Source organism: Podarcis bocagei (assembly GCF_964188305.1).
Source record: "Podarcis bocagei genome assembly, chromosome: 10".
NCBI classification, from domain to species: domain Eukaryota; kingdom Metazoa; phylum Chordata; class Lepidosauria; order Squamata; family Lacertidae; genus Podarcis; species Podarcis bocagei.
The window spans coordinates 3,344,100-3,356,865 of NC_138135.1; the positions used below are offsets into that span (position 1 = coordinate 3,344,100).

General features: G+C 50.3%; 6 protein-coding genes across 9 annotated transcripts in view; 4 read left to right on the plus strand and 2 right to left on the minus strand.

Annotated features, from left to right (window-relative positions):
• Positions 1-12,766, plus strand: part of LOC308596881 (uncharacterized protein) — a gene marked incomplete at its 3' end in the record, with an annotated part of 228,311 nt that overhangs the window by 197,578 nt on the left and 17,967 nt on the right. The window lies entirely within an intron of this gene.
• The window catches only part of LOC308595614 (uncharacterized protein), a 61,440-nt gene that overhangs the window by 24,079 nt on the left and 24,595 nt on the right, over positions 1-12,766 (plus strand). The gene's annotated exons all lie outside the window — the stretch shown is intronic.
• The window catches only part of LOC308595620 (uncharacterized protein), a 251,467-nt gene continuing 238,711 nt past the window's right edge, over positions 11-12,766 (minus strand). The window contains exon 7 of one of the 2 annotated variants that reach the window (XM_081210078.1): positions 11-216. The gene's annotated coding sequence lies outside the window, so the exon portion shown is untranslated. Of the gene's footprint in view, positions 301-12,766 lie in introns of both variants that reach the window. The other variant, XM_081210077.1, reaches the window with a different exon arrangement.
• Positions 254-8,301, minus strand: LOC308595573 (uncharacterized protein; the record flags this gene model as incomplete). Of its 3 annotated transcripts, XM_081209953.1 has the most annotated exons (6): positions 8,169-8,298; positions 4,793-5,297; positions 4,523-4,604; positions 4,196-4,278; positions 3,594-3,720; positions 254-1,950 (listed from the first exon to the last, which is right to left on the minus strand). In XM_081209953.1, exons 2-6 carry the CDS (start codon positions 5,204-5,206, stop codon positions 254-256), a joined length of 2,403 nt encoding a protein of 800 aa, XP_081066079.1. In that variant the 5' UTR covers positions 5,207-5,297; positions 8,169-8,298. The 3 variants fall into 3 exon arrangements, with proteins under 3 accessions (XP_081066079.1, XP_081066080.1, XP_081066081.1); XM_081209954.1 differs by lacking the exon at positions 4,196-4,278 and having other exon boundaries at positions 3,594-3,680; positions 8,169-8,301; XM_081209955.1 differs by lacking the exon at positions 4,793-5,297 and having other exon boundaries at positions 8,169-8,244.
• Positions 11,415-12,766, plus strand: part of LOC308595698 (uncharacterized protein) — a 69,969-nt gene continuing 68,617 nt past the window's right edge. The window contains exon 1 of the mRNA XM_081210326.1: positions 11,415-11,539. The gene's annotated coding sequence lies outside the window, so the exon portion shown is untranslated. The remainder of the gene's footprint in view (positions 11,540-12,766) is intronic.
• The window catches only part of LOC308595636 (uncharacterized protein), a 176,285-nt gene continuing 174,968 nt past the window's right edge, over positions 11,450-12,766 (plus strand). The window contains exon 1 of the mRNA XM_081210162.1: positions 11,450-11,544. The gene's annotated coding sequence lies outside the window, so the exon portion shown is untranslated. The remainder of the gene's footprint in view (positions 11,545-12,766) is intronic.

Below are 12,766 nucleotides of genomic sequence, written 5' to 3' on the forward strand. Positions count from 1 at the left end.
TCTTACCAAAGCCCTTTCCACATTCCAAGCACTGATAAGGTTTCTCACCACTGTGAATTCTTTGATGGGAAGGGAGACTTTGCTTATGACTGAAGCTCTTTCCACATTCCAAGCACTTATAGGGTTTCTCCCCTGTGTGAATTCTTTGGTGGGAAGTGAGGTTGACTTTCTGGCGGAAACTCTTCCCACATTCCAAGCACTGATAGGGTTTCTCCCCTGTGTGAATTCTTTGGTGGGAAGTGAGGCTGACTTTCTAGCGGAAATTCTTTCCACATTCCAAGCACTGATATGGTTTCTCTCCTGTGTGAATTCTTTGGTGGGAAGTGAGATCGGCTATCTGGCAGAAACTCTTTCCACAATCCAAACATCGATAGGGTTTCTCCCCAGTATGAATGCTTTCGTGGGAAGTGAGACTTTTCTTAAGACTGAAGCTCTTGCCACATTCCAAGCACTGATAGGGTTTTTCACCTGTGTGAATTCTTTGGTGATGAGTGAGATTGACTCTCTGGCAGAAACTCTTTCCACATTCCGAGCACTGATAGGGTTTCTCACCACTGTGAATTCTTTGGTGATGAGTGAGACTTTTCTTCAGACTGAAGCTCTTGCCACATTCCAAGCACTGATAGGGTTTTTCACCTGTGTGAATTCTTTGGTGAGAAGTGAGATTGGCTCTCTGGCAGAAACGCTTTCCACATTCTAAGCACTGATATGGTTTCTCACCACTGTGAATTCTTTGGTGGGAAGTGAGACTTTGCTTCTGGGTGAAGCTCTTTCCACAATTCACACATTGATAGGGTTTCTCCCCAATATGAATTTTTTGGTGGGAAGTAAAACCAGTGCTCACAGTGAAGCTCTTCCCACATTCCAAGCACTGATATGGTTTCTCCCCTGTGTGAATTCTTTGGTGTGAAGTGAGATCGGCTCTCTGTAGGAAACTCTTTCCACAATCCAAGCATCGATAGGGTTTCTCCCTGGTATGAATGCTTTGATGGGTAGTGAGATGGGCCCTGAGACTGAAGTTCTTTCCACATTCCAAGCACTGATATGGTTTTTCCCCTGTGTGAATTCTTTGGTGGGAACTGAGATTGGCTCTCTGGGAGAATCTCTTTCCACATTCCGAGCACTGATAGGGTTTCTCACCACTGTGAATTCTTTGGTGGGAAGTGAAACTTTGCTTCCGACTGAAGCTCTTCCCACATTCCATGCATTGATAAGGTTTTTCACCACTGTGAATTATTTGGTGGGAAGTGAGACTTGCCTTTTGGGTGAAGCCCTTTCCACAATTCACACATTTATATGGTTTCTCCCCAGTATGAATTCTTTGGTGGGAAGTGAGATGGGAGCTCACAGTGAAACTCTTCCCACATTCCGAGCACTGATAGGGTTTCTCACCACTGTGAATCCTTTGATGGACCGTGAGAGTCGTCCTGTGATTGAAGCTCCGCCCACATTCCGAGCACTGATAGGGTTTCTCACCTGTATGAATTATTTGATGGGCTGTGAGATGGGTTCTCTGACTGAAGCTCTTTCCACACTCTCGGCATTGAAATGGCTTCTCCCCCCTGTGAATTCTCTGATGTTTACGGAAGGTTTTGCTTGCATTAAAGCTTTTCCTACATTCTAAGCACTGATAGGGTTTCTCGCCTGTATGAATTATTTGATATGAAACGAGATGTGCACTCGTACTGAAGCTCTTTCCACATTCCAAGCATTTCAGTAGGTCATCCCCTGTGGGAATTATTTCCTGTGAAGTTAGACTTTCATTCCAACAGAATTTTTTTCCCCATTCAGAGAACTGAGAGGGTTTCTTCCCAATAGCATTTCTTTGGTGTGTAGTCGAATGGGAGCTGTGACTGAAGCTCTCTCCACACTCCAAGAGTGGCAATGGCTTCTCCACTGTGTGGATTCTGTCATGGGCATCCTCTCTCTCAATTTCCAAATCATCACTGCCTGCAATGAAGAAAGAAATGGATTAGAACTGTAGGAAGAAATGGAGTGCCACTGTATTGAATATTGATCACTAACCCTTGTGATAGAGGAAGAATTCCATGTATCAACATTGGTGACCACACACTAGAGGCAGTCAGTGTTAGAAACAGAGATAAGAAAGCTAAGAGTTAAAGGCACCTTAAACCGAGGATACGGGCGCAACAACGAATGTCTAGGCGCACTCTTTTATAACAAGAATACAAAGCTGAAAAGGAATGAACAGCAGCTAAAATAATATATTCATTTTTCATGTGGTCTAGTCCTTCCCCTGCCCACCCCCCCCTGATTTTTTAAGAAGGTCTTGTCATGGGACAGACAGGCAAGGGGAGAACAGAGAGAGAAGTTTTGAGGAAATTGAGCCTGGCAGAGTTTGCATACAATAACACAATGCATGCACCCACAGGTATATCACCACTTGTAGGTTTCAGATCCTCAGAAGACATCGAAAGCGAGACAGATGGGGGGGCTTAGTGGGGGGTGATGTCACGGGACAGAGAGCCCTTGGGTCAAGGGAAGGGGGAGTATCAGAGCAGGGACAGTCAGATAGGGAAAACAGGGAAATGATGGACGAAGTAGGGGAGGAGAAGGCGGAGAGCAGTCAAGTGGTGCCAGGGCTCTGCAGTACTGGAGAGCCCTGCCACCAACCAGGGAGTTCAGGAACAGAAGGGGAAGCGGTGCCTTTGGCACAGGCGAGGAGAGAATCAAAGACGTCTTGAGAGATTCCCACATCTGCTGTGTTGGAGAAGGAGCCGAAGGAAGCCGCTCCCCGAATCTGACTGGTCAGATTCAGATGCATGATTTTGAACTGTAGCTGTTCGTACATATGTAAATAAAGAACTGTAAATATCTCTCTGAGTGAGCAGAGGGTGTTTATTGCGAAGAGCAGACACCACCTTGACAGGTCTCTCCTTCAGCCTTCAGAGAGTAGCTGGAAGTGGGGAGGCAGAAAAAGGTCCTCCTTTCCTTCCACTCTGCAGTTTTAATCTGAAATCTTAGGTGCAGTACTGCGCGCAGAGCTCAGAAACTGCTCGTGTCTATGAAATTCCCTGTTGCAAAATGCGCCTATGGGAGTTTCAGACAGTGGAGGTGGTGGATGATTTTGTCTCCCTAGGAGGTTCTACCATAACCAACAACCTCTTCATCGATGCTGACCTGGACAAGTGTATTGGCAAGGCAAATGTGTTGCTAACTCTTCAATGCCAAGAGGGAGGTCTATCAGGATTGTGCCTTGAGCAAGCAGTTTGTGAAGTGAATTGTGGACAATTACAACCATTAGGGGGGGAAACCCTCAAAGTCTTCCATATGCTCCATATCAGGAAGATTTTGGGCAATAGAAAGCAGGACAGTGTCAACAAAGATGTGTTCTCCTGACCTCAGATTCCCAGCATGTTCCCATTTCATTCTCAGCAAGATCTATGTTGGCTTCATCATGTCCATGGTCAAAACATGCTGATAGCTCTCAATTTAAGGTGAGTTTGGGGGGTATTAGAATCCCAAATGCTGCAAGTGGCCCTGCAGACCTCCCTCAAAACCAGGGTGGCTTATCAGAGAGAGATATGCATGGAATTTCTAAACAGAGGTCATGATCCACAAGGGAGCCTTACTGAGAGAGGCCACAATTCCGTGATTCTCCTCCATGACTTCCTTATGCAGAGCTCTCTGGTCAGGATCCAGCAACGCCCATTCCTCATCTGTGAAATGAACAGCGACATCTTCAAAGCACACTGGACCCTAAGAGAGAAATGAAGAGGTCCTTTTTAGACAGCACTAAGGTTGTCTGCTACACATTGCTGTTTCTTTCTGTGCATTAAAAGGGGGAGGAGAAGGTGAGGAAACCCCATTGTGCAACTGATGCGAGAAGATAGGTGATTCCTGGGAACTATTTTTGAGGCTTGATGAACTGCTTAGAAGCCTGTTTTAGCATTCAATGATAACTCTACAAGTAAAACGACAATGACTTATGAATCATCCTATTGACCGTCAGAAGGTGAGTTAAGGCAAGGTGGCTGTTCCTTATGCTCAGCACATTAAGCTTCTCAAATGGCATTCCCAGCCTCCTGGCTTCTGTCTAGGCTGCCCTTGACAAAGATGCCTTCAGAGAAGCTTGGGCAGAAGCCAAGAGGAGGAGAGAGATTCCTCGGGGGCCAGAGGCACCCTGGCTGCCCCACCCCTCAGTCCCCTTCCCCACAGGGCTCCCTCCCTCTACCTGAGCTGCTTCCACAGCCGTTGCTTCTCCTTCACCACCAGGAATAGATGGAAGAGGAGGTCTTGCTGGCATCATCTGGTCACCTGTGAGAGACAGAGGTAAGTGGGAAGCCAGGAGTGCAGCTGCTCTCCAAAAAGTCTCACCTTCTGAGTGCATCTGGACATTTGGACCCATTTCATAATTTAGTTGGGTTTAAAAATACATCTCCCTCCTTGGTGCTCCTGGCCCCAAGTGTCTACCCCCCCCCAAAAAAAGAGGAAAAGAACCCATGGATTCGTTTTGATATCCACAGAGAGGGACCAAACGGAGAACGGACTCCTTCCTTACCCAGCAGCCTCTCTCTGGTGTCCAACGGAGTCCTTTTGGTCTCAGAGGAATCTGGGCCCATTTCTGCAATGAGATCCTTTCTCTGAAATAGCAACAAAGATTCAAAACAGAGAATATGAAGAAGAGTTAGAAAAGGAATGACAGAGGCAAAAACTGAAGGGCAATCTGATAGCATTCAATGGCTGCTTTCCAAAAAAGGATGGAGAATTTTCAGATACCCTCACTCACGTTCGGAGCCCTTGGGAGTATTCAGAGGAAAGTCTCTCTCACCTGCTGCTCTGCCTGCTTCCTCTCCTCTGCCTGACTCAGGTGGAAACCTTCGGCCAGGGCCACTGCCTGGGAACTGGTCTCCGCTCCGCATTCCCTCACCCAGTTCTCCATCTCTGGTGGAAGGACAGCCAGGAACTGCTCCAAGATCACCAGGTCCAGCATCTCAGCTTTCGTGTGCCTTTCTGGCTTCAGCCACTGATGGTCAAGGCAGTAGAGTCGGCTGCAAACCTTCCGGGGTCCTTTGGCCTCCTGGAAGCAGAACTGCCTGAACTGCTGGCTCTGCACCTCTGAGTGGAGAGTGTCCTCCTCACCCAGGATCTTCTGCACAGTTTTTCCCCAGAATCTCCCACTGCTCCCCGTTTCCATGGCCCGGCCTCTTCCTGCTCCAGGGCGAGCTGAGTCTTGCTCATCCATCTGTGCTCTCAGGAAGCCTCCAAGAGAGATGAAGGAATCCCTTGATCTTCTGCCAAGTTCTGTCTGTCCGAATTAGAGGTGCTAGGGAATTCTACAATCCGAATACATTGTTCTGTTACAAAACTGACATATTGCCTGGAGGAGAAAAATGTTCCGTGAGGAAGTATGTATGAGTCTTGGAAGAGCCAGCTCTGGACTGCACCACAACCCAGACTCTAAGGTTTCTATAAAAAGGAGAAGGTGAAGTAAGTCTCCAGCCCTCCTAGAGGGAAAATGACCATGCAAAATGTGCAGGGAACTGTTGGTCTTTCCAAGAGATGAATCAGCCTGGTTGCTCCTGCCTTTCAGAGTTTTCAATCAAGGAATGAAGTCAGAACTGTGACTGACAAGTGACTCATTTGTACTGAGTGTTATCTGAGCATTGGGTTATAGTGGGAGTCCTAACCCAGGACTCCTCAAGAGTTGCTCTCCTGCCCAACCCCACTTCAGAGCCCATTTATTTCCTTATCTGGCTAACTTCTGGGGGCCAAATGACATGTGGGTGGGGTCAAAGGTCAGCACTCAAAAGCAAATAAAGTGGAACTCGCCTTTCTATGAGTGTAATGCGTTTTCAACTGTTCTTATGCTTTTTAAAGAAAATTGTAATCTGCTCTTGGAAATTCAGGTGACAGGCAGGGAACAAGCAGTAACGATGATGATGTTACATTGCTTAACGCTCCCCCTCCCCAGTCATGAATACTTGAGGGCACTCCTGGGTCCATCATGGTCACTTGAGGCCCATGTCCAGCTCAGGCTACTTCCCCACCCCACAGACCTTTCGGGACAGAGAAGACATGCTCCTGGTCTTCCCTGCTCTGCGCCAGATGGGATGGTGGCAACGCTCTCTGTGTGGAACTGCCCTTGAAGGCGACTCCGCTACACATTCACAGCAACATCACAAAGCAATACTACTCAGCTCCTGAGGCCCACAGAGAGACTGGCTACTTTTCTAGGGAGAGTTAAAGGTAGGTAGCCGTGTTGGTCTGCCATAGTCAAAATAAAAAAATTCCTTCCAGTAGCACCTTAAAGACCAACTAAGTTAGTTCTTGGTATGAGCTTTCGTGTGCATGCACACTTCTTCAGATACACTGAAACAGAAGTTGCCAGATCCTTCTATATAGTGAGAAGATGGGGAGGGGTATTACTCAGAAGGGTAGTGGGAATGGGTGATTGGCAGATAGCTGAGATGAGCCTGTTGACGACTCTTAACGACTGCAATAGGTCTTACAGGAAAAGGCAAGGGGAAAATGAGTCATCACTCGAGATGAATCCTGAGTTACAGTGACACAGCAATTAGCTGTTAACAGTTAACAGCCAGCAGGCTTGAAAGATGTAGGGCTTGCTGCTCCTGCTCTCAAGAACCTTTGTCTCATGACAGCCTCCTATGGGGGAGACAGAGCAGAGGAGCCCCCCATCGCCCTCTCCTCCTTCTCCACAGATCGGTCTCCTCCTCTTTGAACGCCACCTTGATTGTGCTAACGGAGAAATCTGAGGGCTCCCTTGGACAAGAAACAAGGACACCAGCCAGGAATACCAGAGCAAAAGAGCAGCCAGTAGGCTTGGTCTTGATTGAAGTCTGTCACCACAGGACTCCCACCTGCCACCAGGTGAAACAAGATGGAAGCCCCCAACAAAAGAGAACCCAAACTTTTATTAGCGGATGGCGCTAATAAACCACAGAGCCTAGGGCTTGCCGATTGGAAGGTTGGCGGTTCGAATCCCTGTGATGGGGTGAGCTCCCATTGCTGGGTCCCAGCTCCTGCCAACCCAGCAGTTCAAAAGCATGTCAAGTGCAAGTAGATAAATAGGTACTGCTGTGGTGAGAAGGTAAAGAGTGTTTCCGTGCGCTGCTCTGGTTCGCCAGAAGTGGCTTAGTCATGCTGGCCACATGACCCGGAAACTGTCTGCAGACAAATGTTGGCTGCCAATAAAGCGAGATGAGCGCTGCAACCCCAAAGTCGTCCGCAACTGGACCTAACAGTCAGGGATCCCTTTACCCTTAATCCCCATGTTATGCCCCCCCCCAAACTACATCACTCATACATCACGGTTACATCATGAAAGGGGAGGTCTGGTGGCAGGAATCTGAGCATCCTGGACCCTGCCCCATGGTTCCCCTTGCTCTCCACCAAACACCCATCAAGTGAAAAAAAGGAGATATTTACATTTCCCTGTTTCCCAGCCAAGTTGTCTTCATCTGGGTTTGGTACTTCTGGAATGGCTACCTGTCTGGCACTCGGGTATCAGGATGCCCGGGATTATCACTCAGGCAGAGGGGCTGCTGAGTAGCTGAGCTCACATGTTCTGAAGTTTCCCCAGTGAGCCAGTACATAGATACATTAATCACTGAATTGTTACATTTCGTATTGTGCAGCAAGGCCCTTTGAATAGGGAGGAAGAAACTGTGATGAAGTGTTTTGTGGGGACAAATCACAAAAGTCACAAAAGTGATTGTGCTGATTTTGGTAGTGGGCTGCATGTGCATGATATCTGCTGGAGGGGCAACCCCCCCAACCTATACATCAATTCCTGCAACCACTGGTGGCCTCTGCCTCTTGTGGGAGGGAGTTCCACAGGTTTTACTCTGCCCTGCAAGAGGAAGCGCTTTCTCTTCTCTGCCCTCCGTCTTCTTTGCTTGCACAGGTGAGATTTTAGGGACCAGGGTATATTTCATGTCCAAATGTTTCCATCCGCAGACGACCTCTGTTATACAAGGGGACTGATCCATGCATCCGAATGGGGTTTCTCTGCATGCATTTCCCCGCTCCTGGATCCAAGGGGCCAGCAGCGCATCCATGCAAAGGAAGAGCCGAGCTGCCGCCCTCCTGCGACCCTCCCCGCCCTGACTTGCCCCCCTCTCGCCATGCAGCGCTGGGACCCCCGCTCTCCCCATGGGCCCTATGCTGGGAGAGAGGAGACTCACCGGATCCCAGCAGGCGCCCCCAGGCAGCCTCTGCAGAGCCGAACCAACGGGACCCCCACACGCCCGACTTCTTGCAGGAAAGGGGGGGATTGGGCTTTCGCTTTGGAGGACCTGCCCCCCCCCGTCTTACTTTCCTCTCTAGGAATCCAGCTCGTTTCCGTTTAACCCTTGGCAAGCCGAGCGCACCCAACTCACGCCTCTCCCTCTCTCGAGAGCAGGAGCATTGCTCACCAATGGCGTCCCGAGAAGACGAAAGAGGAGAGGCTTATGGATTACTTCCGGCAAGGGATACATTTAGTTTTGGACAGCAGCTGAAAGGCCCCCTAACAGCTGGCCCCTGAACAAGGGTCCTAAGAAATCTTCACTGGCTCCCGGTCCTTTTCCGAGGACCATTCAAAGTGCTGGCACTCACCTTGAAAGCCCTAAATGGTCTCAGCCCAGTAGAAGGGAAGGAATGTCTCCACGTCCATCGCTCAGCCCGGACACTGAGGTCCAGCTCCGAGGGTCTTCTGGCAGGTCCCTCATTGCGAGAAGTGAGGTTACAGAGGGCCTTCTCGGTTGTCGTGACTGCTCCCACCAGATGTCAAGGAGACAAACCTCCATAAACGCCTGAAAGCAGCTCCGTATCGGGAAGCTTTTAATATTTCATGTTGGGTCATGTTTTCTTCTATTCTTTTGGAAGCTGCCCAGAGACAATGTTCTTGTTCTTGTTGTACATGTTGTTCTTGTTGGACACCCAGCTTTTCATAGCCAACAACACAGAGATAAAGGGCTGCTTCGTTCTGTGCTTTTGGACTGTGCTTTTGGACTCCTAGGTGGGCTTGTGGTTCTGGTGCTTGTGGATCTCATGGGATTTAATGTCTTGCCATTATAAATGCACGGGGATAAGTGCATTTACACAGACACATTTCCGCAAAAAGACCCAAACTCCGGTATGTAGCCGCAGGTGCCTTTTTTGCAACACAACTCGCTGGGTGGTAACAAAGTATACACCTTTGCCTCTTTACAACGTAGCCCCGTTTCCTCAATGAATCCACCCATTTCTTGATGAAATGTAACTTCTGCCAGGAAAACCTGAGCTGAAATAGTAAGGAGAGCGAAACAGCAGCCCTGTCTGACCCCCCCGTCAGCCTCCAGACTCCCCCAGTCACGTGGCAGGAGATTCTTCCTGAGCCCCCCCCCCCCGTGAGACGGGTATGACATCAGGGATGATCCATTGATGATCCATATGATCCATTGGTGATCCCCATGATGCAAGCAGACTGGTCCAAAGAGCAGATCTCTATGCCTGAATGAAACGGGTCTGCAGTGATGGATTCTGGAGTCAAGAAATCCGCCCTTTCCAGTGATCTCTCAGGCTGGCCAGGAAATGGCAGGGAGCAGGAATCGTCAGGCATCGCGGTTGACAGACCTGTCATGTTGCCAAAACACGAACTCGGAGTCTGATCTGATTTAAATGCAGAACTCATTTTGTGACTTCGCTGTTGGATTGTCGGGATCAGCCCCTCCCCCGCTCTCCTGATCCCAGAAGGAAGACGGGGGGGGGGTTTCCTCTCCTCCTTCCCCCCCCCCCACCCGCTCAAAACTTTCCCTCCCCTCCCGGCACATCCTCCTCTCACCCCGCCCCCACCATCCCAAATCCCTCCCCCAATACATTGCTGCTCCTCCTCCTCCAATCCGGCTTCTGCTCCAGGAATGTGGGGGGGGGGTGAGCCCCCTCCAACTCTGCCTGCTTCTCCCGGAAGTGGAGCTTTCACTCCGAATTGCTGCTCTGCCCCGTAGCTCGGGGGGGGGGGCGCTTTCGGAAAGGGGAGGGAAGAGGCAGGGGACCCCCCCCCCCGTGGATGTTGCAGGAAAGTAGAATCGGGAGCGAGGACAAAGAGGTAAAGGGGTCGCGGGGGGGGGAGGAGAAGGAGAGGGGAGTAGAGGATCGCGGGATGGGGAAGGAGGGAGATAAGGACCCAGAGACCCCGCCAGCTCCCCCAAGCTCCTTCCGTGGGGCCCAGATCCCGGCACGCGTGCTGCGAAGGGGGTTTTCCTCGCAGGGCGGACCCCTCACCCCGTTCCCCCTGGCTCCACGCGGAGAAAAGCGGCCCATGAAAAGGTTAAGGGGCGCGAAAGACGCCTTGATAGAGAACCCCCTGTCCCTCCGTTGCTCCTGTTCGGGGGGCCCTGTGGGTGGAGAGATGGGGCGCGCACGGCGATGGGTCAGTCGCACCGGAGTGCAGGGGAAGCTCCGGGAGAGAGGGAGGGGGGAAGGGAAGCGCAGCACTGGGGGGGGGGGAGATAGGAAGACCAGTCTTTGGGGAGAAGTCTCCATCGTGGCGCCCGCTGGGAATATCCGGAGCGCTGGGGGCTCAGCGCAGAGAGAGGTGGACCACGAAAGGGTTAACGGGCACGAGGGATAGAGACCCCCCTGTCCCTCCCCGGCTCGTCTTGGGGGGCCCCTCCGGCTGGAGAGATGGGGGCGCCGGACGTGGGGGGAGTGGTGCCAAGGAAGCCTCCGGATGCAGGGGAGACTCCGGGAGAGAGGGAGGGGGTCAAGGACGTGGGGGGAGAAGGGAGGGGGCATCCCCGAGGCAGCGAAGCGCAGCATTGTCAGGGTGGGTGGGGAGATAGGAAGACCAGTCTTGCGGGAGGGGGCGTCTCCGTTGTGGCTTCTTCGGGGAATCTCTGGAGGGGCCGCCTTGGCCTCTCTCTCCCGCCCAGGAATCGACCCCCCCTTCAGGGCGACCAGAGAGGAATCCCTGGAAAGTGGGGGGGGGTCCAGTTCCCCCCACTCCTTCCTTCCTGCAAGCTCCATCCTCCTTCCACCCCATAATCGCCTGCCCTGTCCAGACGCAGCGATTCTGCCCAGTCCAACCACTGGTCCCCTGGAGAGGAGAGGAAATCCAGAGAGGAGGGGAGAGGCCTTCTCAGAAGTGGCTCTTGGTTTCCGCAATCCCACCCAGGAAGCAGCCAGAAACCTTTTCCTCTCCCTCAGGAAGCAGCCAGAAATCCCACCCAGGAAGCAGCCAGAAACCTTTTTCTCCCCCTCAGGCTTCCATCTTTAAGTCTCTTTTCCACTGCCTGGTTCATTGAGGATGAGGATAATGTACACCTGTCATCAGAAACGGGTGCAGAGTCCATGGAATGGCTCTCAGGATTGATATGGAAGTTGCACCTCCAAACCATTTCTGTTCCTCTTATTCTTTGTAGGCAGTGTCAGAGTGACTGACAAGCTGAGATACAATCCTTCATCATCCCATGACAGTGACTGCATGAATCCTTCCAGTCAAAGGACCCATTTTCATGATAGCCAGTGCCTGGGGCTGGAGGCTCTACACACCGGGTGTGCCTGTGCAGGCCAAAGACTGCCAGTATTAGCACAGGTGAGGTGTGTGGCCTTCCTAAATTTAAAGACTGTATGTAAATGAGAAGTCATGGGTGGGATTATATTTTACAGCAACCCTGGGATTTTCTCCACCCATAATATTTCATGAGCTAATATTGCAGTACAAATTCCATAATAACTAGAAAAAATCACAATGTAATAAGAATGATTGTAGTATTTATATCCTGTCCATCTGGTTTGGTTTCCCCAGCCACTCTGGGCAGCTTCCAGTACAGTGGTACCTCAGATTAAGTACTTAATTCGTTCCGTACTTAACCTGAAACTGTTCTTCACCTGAAGCACCGCTTTAGCTAATGGGGCCTCCTGCTGCTGCCGCAGCGCCAGAGCCCGATTTCTATTCTCATCCTGAAGCAAAGTTCTTAACCTGAAGCACTATTTCTGGTTTAGCGGAGTCTGTAACCTGAAGCGTATGTAATCTGAGGTACCACTGTACACATAAAAGACAGTAAAACATCATACATTAAAAACTTCCCTGAACAGGGCTGCCTTAAGATGTCTTCTGAATGTCAGATAGTTGTTCATTTCCTTGACCTCTGAAGGGAGGACGTTCCACAGGGCGGGCGCCACCACCGAGAAGGCCCTCTGCCTGGTTCCCTGTACCCTAACTTCTTGCAGGGAGGGAACCAGCAGAAGACCCTCAGAGGAGGACCTCAGTGTTCAGAGCGAAGGATAGGGGTGGAGACGCTCCTTGAGGGCTACAGTGCCAAGGCTGTTTAGGGCTTTAGGTCACAGATCTTGCTCCTCCATAATGATCTCCAAGTCCGACATATAGTTAGCAGAGTAGGAAAAAACACTCAGAGGCAGCAAAAAATCCATTCAGCAGATAAATTTAGTACTGAAGGCAAAGAAGCATAAGAATCCAAAAACTGAATTTACAGTAAAACCCTAACATAGCATAGCAAAACAGCACTCAAGTAAGAAACACACAAGCAGAGTAGAGAATAGCAGAATAGGAAGTGGGATCAGGCGCCTTTCAATACTGTGATTTATAAACAATTCAGTGTCAGAGTAACCTTGGGACTGGATAACAAGCCTGGCTCACTCCAGTTTAAACCAGCTTCTTCTGGTTCCCAAAACAAGGAAGGTTCAGCATAACCTCATAACAACTTATTCCACCACCTGCTCTCAGCAGAAAGGAAACTCCCTGATCAGCTAAAATGTTCCAACTAGAGAAAACCTCAGCTTTGAATCACACAGAGTAAAA